An 8792-nucleotide genomic window follows, 5' to 3' on the forward strand; every position below is an offset into this window, starting at 1 on the left:
AACATTCCACAAGATTTTAAAGTGTGTCGGTGGGAATTTGTGCACATTCTGACAAAAGGGCATTTGTGAGGTCAAGGACTGATGTTGGACGAGAAGGCCCGGCTTGCAGTTTCTGTTCTAATTCATCCCAAAGGGTTAAAGTCAAGGTCGTGTGCTGGCCACGCAAGTTCCTCCATGTCTTTATGGACCTGGCTTTGTGCACAGGGCCACAGTCATGCTGGAACAGAAAAGGGCCTTTCTTATACTGTTGCCACAACATTCGAAGCTGACAGTTGTCTTAAATGTCTAATGCTATAGCATTAACAAGCAATGGAAATAAGCCCAAACCATGTGAGACAGTCCAAGACCACTATTTCCTTCACCAAACTTTACAGTAGGCACTATTCAGTCTGGAAGCTAGCGTTCTCCTGGCATCCCCAAAACCCATCAGGCTGCCAGACAGGGAACTGTGATTCATCACTCTAGAGAACGTTTCCACTGCTCCAGAGTCCAGTGGTGGCATACTTTACACCACTTTATCCAATGCTTCACCACGTACATGGTGATATTAGGCTTGTGTGCAGCTGCTCGCTAATAGAAACCCATTTTGTGAAGCTCCTAAGGCACAGTGCTTGAGCTTATGTTGCTTCCAGAGGCAGTTTAGAACTCTGAGTGATCCCACAGAACATAGCCAATTTTCATGCTCTACAGCACTCGGTGGCCCTGCTCAGTAAGTTTGTGTGGTCTACCACTTTATGGCTGAGCTGTTGTAGCTCCTCTGTGCTTCCACTTCACAATGATAACACTTCCAGTTGACCAAGGCAGATGTAGCAGACCAGAAATTTCATTTACTGGCTTGTGGCAAAGGTGGCATCCTCTGACAATACCATGTTCAAAGTCACCAAACTCTTCAGTATGACCCAATGTGTGTCAATGGAGATTGCATGGCTATGTGTAGATTTTATTCACCTGTTAACAATGAAACACCTGAAGTCAATGATTTGGAGGGGTGCCTACATATTTCTGGCCATATACTGTATCAATGAACCAAGCTAGTCATTTTTTTTTTGTTTAAAATGTGTTTGTGTGGTGTTGTCCCTCCTCAGTTTCAGGTGTAAATTAGAGAATTTGGAATACACTGCAGCCATACCACATTCACTTCAGAACACTAAATCCACCTGATGCTAAACATGTTTGGGTCCTGACAGTACTTGGGTGGGAGACCAACCAGGAAAATGTTGGGTTTTTGCTGGAAGAAGGGGTTGGAGAGGCTAGCAGGAGGCGCTTACCCAGTGGTCTATGTGTGGATCCCAAAGACCCAGTGCAGTGATGGTGACACTTTGGATGAGATTTTAAAATCAAGGTCCTGACTCCCAGTGGTCATGAAATATTCTGTGGCGTCCTTCATAAAGAGTAGGGTGTATCCCAATGACCTGGCTAAATTCCCCTTCACGGTCAAGTCATTTTGGCCCCCTAATCATCCCCTGCCTCTAATTGGCTAACTATCTCTCATCCCTTTACCACCTAACAGCTCATGGCTCAAGAATGGCTTGCGTCACATCATCCAGGTGGGTGCTACACATTACTGGTGGTTGAAGTGGCTCCCCACGTACTGTGTAAAGCTCTTTGAGTAGTGAGAAACAACAATATATAATTGTAAAGAACTATTATTATCTTAAGGCATTTATTGTCAAAAATTGAATTGTGAAAACTTACAAGGTGGTGAATACAAGAAATAGTGACTAACTATAAATACTTAGGAACTACAAAAGATATTAATTGAAATATAAATACAAAAAAGGACACTAAATGCAGGAGGCACGCTGCTGCCTCGCAATTAGGAGACCCGGATTCACTTCCCGGGTCCTCCCTGCGTGGAGTTTGCATGTTCTCCCCATGTCTGCGTGGGTTTTCTCCCACAGTCCAAAGACATGCAGGTTAGGTGCATTGGAGATCCTAAATTGTCCCTAGTGTGTGCTTGGTGTGTGCGTGTGTGCCCTGCAGTGGGCTGGCGCCCTGCCTGGGGTTTGTTTCCAGCCTTGCGCCCTGTGTTGGCTGGCATTGGCTCCAGCAGACCCCCGTGACCCTGTACTTAGGATATAGCGGGTTGGATAATGAATGGATGGATGGACACTAAATGCTATCTGCACTCATTTCTCCTCCGTAAAGCAGACTTGGACCTCGGGTCATCCTTTTATCACAGTGTCATGCAGTCTGTCATGAGTTTCAACTTCATCATCTGGTTTAGTGGTTGAACAAATCAAAATATAAAACACGTTTACGGCAGATTAGCAAACTTGCAGCTAAAGCTATTAGGGCTGACGTACTGTAGACAGTTTGGCAAGTGTGTGCCAGAGGGCAATGCTGAAAAAACTGGAAATCATCTCAACTGATGACTGACACCCATCACACCCAGAACTTAACTTCAGTAAATCAGGGACCCACACGAATCGCTCCCGAAATTCCTTTCATCCCAGTGCCGTATGTCTTTTCAATAAGGACTGTCGGAGAGTTTTTCTTATGTATAATTGTAGCCATTGTGTACTTTCAGAATGTTAGAAGTAGTCAACATGTAATCTGTTTTCCAAATGATGTAAACATTTTAGAATTTCAGTGTAAGTTTCAACCTGTCTTGTCTCCAGATTGTTTTATTTAATTTCTGTCTGTTACTGGAAGCCACTGAGAAGGCAAATTTCATGTTTTCTTGAGTAAACATGACAAAATAAAAACTTTGGACGTTGAACTTGAATACTTTTGTTATAGGCACTGCACGATGAGGTATTCCTTTGATGTCACCATTACTGCTTTGGACTTTGCATTTTTTAAATCTTTTTAAAACTCCTTTCATGTTTTAAGCCTTCAGAAATCCCCTTTCATTTAAAATACTAAACAGTCATCAGGCAGGTGCAATGTAGACAGACATAATGAAGCAAATGACCTCTGTTGATTAAACTGTCTTTTTAAAATCGTGCTGCTACGTATCCTTGTAAGTAATGCACTTCATATACTTGGCACCTTTTTTATAAGCGGCAGATTAATGGAGCAGATGACATTATCACCTTGTTAGCACTGATAAACACATTGTGTGAAATGTTTTACTTCTGTTTTCTGACAATTTACTCACTCCTTAGAATACTAACTCTTTTTATTTATCTGTTGACACATTTCTACTTATTCCAGATTAAAATTTATATATGGGAATTAAGTTACAGAAATTAAAAATTGCTTACAGTGTTTCAGAAAATCTTAACAAATATGAAAAAAGTTCTGCATTCTTTATTTTTTAGTCTATCCAATGTCAGTCTTCCACTTGCCAAAGTCATTCCCATAGCCAATGGACAGATTCATTCAATTTGCAGCGAGACTCCAAGTCATTTTGTGCAGGTAAGATTTAATATCTTTTTATTAAAATCTAACCCTACCCCTAACCCTAACATTGGTTGGAAGCTTAAATTACCACATTTCTAAGTATAATATGCAGATGTAGAGTGGTATACCATGGTGGCTATTTATGGAGGAACCTTGGCCTATAACCCACATCTGGAACTACTTGGCAAAATTATAAAAGAACTTCAGTCCATCCTAAATAGGGATGACAAGCTGAGTGACTTACTCAAACAACCTCCCCTTCCTGGAATACAGACAGCCAACCAACCTGCAGCAACTAACTCTACGACGCTCCCCATGAGGACATGACAACAGAAAACGGTACATCTCCCTGCCTACAGGAAAGATGTGAAACTTGTGCTCACATGTACACTACAGATTGGGTAGTTATACCACACTCCCAACAAGAGCATGGATTGGATAAAGGGATCATTTTCCTGTACATCATCTAATGTGGTCTACAGAATTCTGTACTTGGAAACATGTGGAAGAAACTGGAGTAACACAGCGCCAAAAATGAATTTACACAGGTCTCACATTATGCATGGCATTAGGGATGTTCCTGTGGGAGCTCACTTCCACAACAGCGGGCACTGCAAGACTGATTTTAAATGTTAAAAGTTTAAATGTTATAGGCTACTTCAGGAGATAAAGCAATGGTAAGTTAAACTACTGCTAAAATTTAACAGAGACGGGAGTTTTCTGACAGACAGTGTGAGGACTATTTACAACACTCTGACCCAGGATAGTTGATTACAGATAAATATTGTAAGGAAAACTCATTAAAAACATAATAAATATCAGAAGATCTTTATCATATATAGTTGGCCTTAAGTTGGAGGGGGTCTGTTAATAGGATAAATCAAAAAGTAAAGGTAATTTGTAAATTATGCAGTAACTGCAATGGAATAGAAGCTGACGCAATACAACCCATTCGCAATGGCTTCTGGGTAGTTCAAACATGTTGAGCACATTGCTTTGCCTTTAGTCTAGTTAAAGCCAAGGTCAAATGAACATGGAAGCCCCACTGCGGGATTGCACCATTGTTGGACAACATGACATAGTGAGATTTCTTTGAGCAGAGACAGTGAAACCTGCTGCAGTTTATCGAAGGATGTTGGCTTGTGCAGATCAGTAAGCTGTTTAAGTACCCATCTCGCACAAACTTTATTGTACCTAAGGTAGTCGTGCACTGCGGTATGTGCAGATCCATAATTGATATCCAAACATACAGCAACAGTATGATGCTGACATGATCTGTCAGTCTTCTCTGATGAAGGCACTTGCAATGTCAATGTGGGCTTGTGTGCATGATGCTCATCGTCGACTACATTGAGCTTCAACAGTCGCACTTGTTCTTCCCGCTTTAAACCTTTCTACCCATTCATAAACTATTTGTTGAGTCTTGATGTTTTCACTTCCGTACTGAACCATCATCCTTTGAATTTCAGCAAGTTTCACAGCCACAACAATTACCAGTATAATGCAAAAATTGAGTATCAAACATCTCCAGTTCTGCACATGACTTCCAAGCACTAAGTACAGCTGGGGGTTACATCATCATGAGCCATTGATGACAACTGAACCAACGTCCTTTTCAAAGTCGGTAACTTGACGCAGGCCCACGATTGGTACCTATGTCCAATCTAAAGGTTTAAAGAATAATGCAAAAATAGTAATCCAAGAAACATGATATTTTTTAGGTATCTTTACCATTTAAAGGAATTCTCCACCCAAAAATGATATTTTTATATGTTACGTACCCCATGTAGTTTATAGTGATGGGTGAAAACAATGTTTTTTTGGAGATCCGAGATAACAAAGCTTCAGATATAAAGGGCATCTACAGTAAATAATAAGAAAATGTCTGCAAAAAATATCTCACTTGTGTCACTTAATCCACATATCGAGTCATACAGTAGTATGCTCATAACGTCCCAAACACGTGTATTTTTACAAAGAATTGTTAAATCACTTCAGGATAAAATCCTTTTGTGACTAAAATGGAGCACACTCAGAACCTCTTGAGCATTTGAATTGAAAATGTGCCGTGCTGCCTCAGTCATTGGTCAGGTCTCTAGCCCAGGAACAGCCTGTTTATTGGCTGACATCGCACTTCACGTGATATCAACAATGCAAGTTCACTGAAAGACGTGTACAACTGAAAAGCCCGTGAAAATATTCTCCGGAAGAGAATATGTCTTGGACTTCTGCATACCTGAGATGCGCTTGCACCACCAAGCAGGATGTCTGTTCACCCATGTGGTTTCACAGCCTGCCGTCAACTAAACGCCTAAGTACTCCAGTTGTGGATATGAATATAAATGGAACAATGGGAGGAGAGTCCAAAATTCCCGTGTTCATTCATGTCTGAGTACATTCTGTTTTCTGCAATTTAACAATATTTTAGTAAGAAATAGATGTGTGTGTGTGTGGGGGCATTGTAAGCATACGACTGGATGACTTGACATGTGGATTATACAACAGGAGTAACACGTTTTTAGTTTTTTCATTAATGTTTTTATTTTGTTCGCTGTCATCCAATGTCTGTCACCAGAGACTCATATTCTTTCAGAAACGTTTTTCTCTTCATTCTGCATGAAAATATGAGATTAAAAACTTTTGGACAACCTGACGTGGATTAGGCAACATGAGTAACGTGGTTTTTGTTAATCATGAATGTTTTTATATCGCTTGCTGTTGTCAAACGTCAGCCACGACGGACTTCTATCAAAAAATTTTTTCCTTCCCGTTCGGCGTGAAAATATGAGATTAAAAATGTCTCTCTGCCATTACTACAAACTCTGGGGTAAGTAACATCTGAAAAGCATCTCATGTTTGGGTGAGGTGTGCTTCTAGAATGATATTCATTTTGTATTTGGTGGGTTTTCCACGTTTTGAAACTGGTCTTCAATGTCGGTCATAAGGTGGTTTGCCTGTCTGCAAAGCGGGCATTACTTAGAAGAGAACTAATTTTGTTTAAAGTGTTTTAAACGGGAAAGTAATTAAGGAAAACGTTTTATGGTCTTGTTTTTTTTTTTTGTTTGTTTTTTTAACAGGATCTATTGATGATCGAACAAGTGAAAGAATTTGCAGCTAATGTTTACGAAGCTTTCAGCACACCTCAGCAACTGCAAAAATGAAATGGCAGGACAAACAAAAGTATTTACCTTGCGTTGCATATCCACACTGGGATTGTCCACAGCAGGGCAGTGGCATCAGGTCTCCTAGCTTAACCTTCCTATGTTTATAAATCTCTAAAATACTACTGGCTAAGTATCTCAATGAACTTCTTGATCCTCGTGTGCATGCCAGATGTGCCGGAGGTACCCCAAGCTCCCTCTCCCTGCACCATGTCAGTGTATCCGTTTTCTATAATGGGGTTTGAGAGCCAAATGGTTATTTGGTAAAGCGGAGATTTTCAGGTTCCCTCCCTAAATTTTAAACTAATGTTTAATAAATACATAAGTATACCAGTACTGGAAAAGCGTAAAGAAAAATCTCAGATCAGAATGAAATTTTAAATGAGACTTAAGTTTTGGACTTAACAATTACTTTTAATTGTCTAATTTTAGCACTAGAGGTTGTTTACTCTTTCTGTGCATATTCTCAGATTGTAGAAGGTGAAAAATTTACACCTGATTCTAATAAAACTCTTAGGCTGAGTTTATACTTCACGTGACGCGACGCATGCTGCAGCGGACGCTCCTGCTATGCAAGCATTGTAGTGTTTATACTTGCGCGCGTACTTTACGTAAATGTGGAGGAATCCGCCAGGTGGCAGTGCGAGATATTATCATGGTGAGAACATGTTCGGCTTCTCTGTGTTGTGAATTGCCTAGAACACCCATTAAATTCCGATGACACCTTACCGCAATATCTCTGAAAAGGATGTTTATTTTTTAAATCCAGGGATGTGTCCACTCCAGCAAGCATTGGGCACGAGTGTGAAACAATCCCTGGACGAGGCCTCCACTCATCGCAAGGTGAATACAAGAACACACATACACTAAGGTCATTTTAACGGCACCAAATCTGCACATCTTTGGAAGGAAACTGGAGCACACTGAGGAAACCCAGCAGGAAAACATGTAAACTCCAGGCAGGGAATATTGGCGACGTGACTCCCTGCAAGACAGCAGCGCTAACGCTAACAGTATTCATTATTTAAACGAAATTACCGATTTATCTGTAAAATGTAATACACATACTTAAATGCCTGTCATCATGAAAGTGATATCAAGTATAAATCGTAAGGATTCTAAATGTGCAGAGAGTTGGAATATCATACATTTAATGTGCTCAGTGTGGCGATCCGCTGCTGTCAGGACCAGAGGAAGCCCTAGAAAAAAAAGACGGCACAGAAGACGGTATGTGAGACTTTTAAAATGTATCGTGTCATTATGATCAGGAATATGCGACGTGTGAATATAAAAGCACCATGAATACATCTGTATGTCGGCATTTTGCTTCACCACATCGAACCCTTTATCAAACATCGAAGCGCGCACACCGATCTCGTAGGATCCGCAAAGTGGCTTTGTGTCATGTCGATAGTAAACAGAGACTCTGATGTCACAGTCCAACTTTTAGCGCCCCCCGACTTTTTGCTGGTACTGCAACCTGTGCACGCGTCGCGTTAATTTCTGAGGACCTGCTCAGAGGACGCATCAAATGAACGCTGAGAACACATGGCAGCCATGATGCGGGTGCGTACACAAACTAAGCGTGAAGTATACACGAGCCCTTAAAACAGATGACCTTAACAGGCAAAATGTTGACTGGCATCAGCATGCAGCACCCACATACTTGAAAGTATAATCTGTGAGTAAATATAAAAGCTTAATGAATGTGTGTACAATTCTGTTTTTCACAATGGGGGGGGGGGGGGTGTAGGGGTGGTTTTATACATAATTTAGTTAATGACTGACATTTTATTTTGCATTATTTTGGCTGCATTAATGAAGATATGATTAAAGACTATTTTAATTGTATTTTATTGTAATATCTGAACCGCTCCGCCTTAGCTGGTGACTTTCCACTTTAGACATGCAGTTGCCAGTTCAGCCAACCTCTTTGGCTTTAAAAGGTTATTCTCCAAGTTAACACTGCAGGAGGACATTCTGAAATGTAAATAAACAATTAATTTTCACCTTTTATTCATGCTATTGATTATTATTACATTTTGATGTTACTTCATAAAGCATTTTATTGCCTCACTAACTGCAGTTCCCAACTGTGTATGTGTGTGCGTACGTACGTGTGTGTGTGCGTGCGTACGTACGTGCGTGTGTGTGCGTGCGTACGTACGTACGTGCGTGTGTGTGCGTGCGTACGTACGTGCGTGTGTACGTACGTGCGTGTGTGTGCGTGCGTACGTACGTACGTGTGTGTGTGTGTGCGTACGTACGTACGTACGTGTGTGT

The 8792-nt window shown here is 40.9% G+C and overlaps 1 protein-coding gene across 2 annotated transcripts in view; it reads left to right on the forward strand.

The window, feature by feature from the left end:
• pex3 (peroxisomal biogenesis factor 3) overlaps positions 1 to 8523 on the forward strand; it is a 30366-nt gene extending 21843 nt beyond the window's left edge. For both annotated transcript variants that reach the window (XM_051919531.1, XM_028820280.2), the window contains exons 11-13: positions 3267 to 3363; positions 6426 to 7031; positions 8123 to 8523. In XM_051919531.1, coding sequence (XP_051775491.1) covers positions 3267 to 3363; positions 6426 to 6509 — 181 coding nt within the window. In that variant the 3' untranslated portion in view covers positions 6510 to 7031; positions 8123 to 8523. The remainder of the gene's footprint in view (positions 1 to 3266; positions 3364 to 6425; positions 7032 to 8122) is intronic.
• The last annotated feature ends 269 nt before the right edge of the window (positions 8524 to 8792 follow it).

The sequence above is a fragment of the Erpetoichthys calabaricus genome, chromosome 15, assembly GCF_900747795.2.
Source record: "Erpetoichthys calabaricus chromosome 15, fErpCal1.3, whole genome shotgun sequence".
Lineage (NCBI taxonomy): Eukaryota > Metazoa > Chordata > Cladistia > Polypteriformes > Polypteridae > Erpetoichthys > Erpetoichthys calabaricus.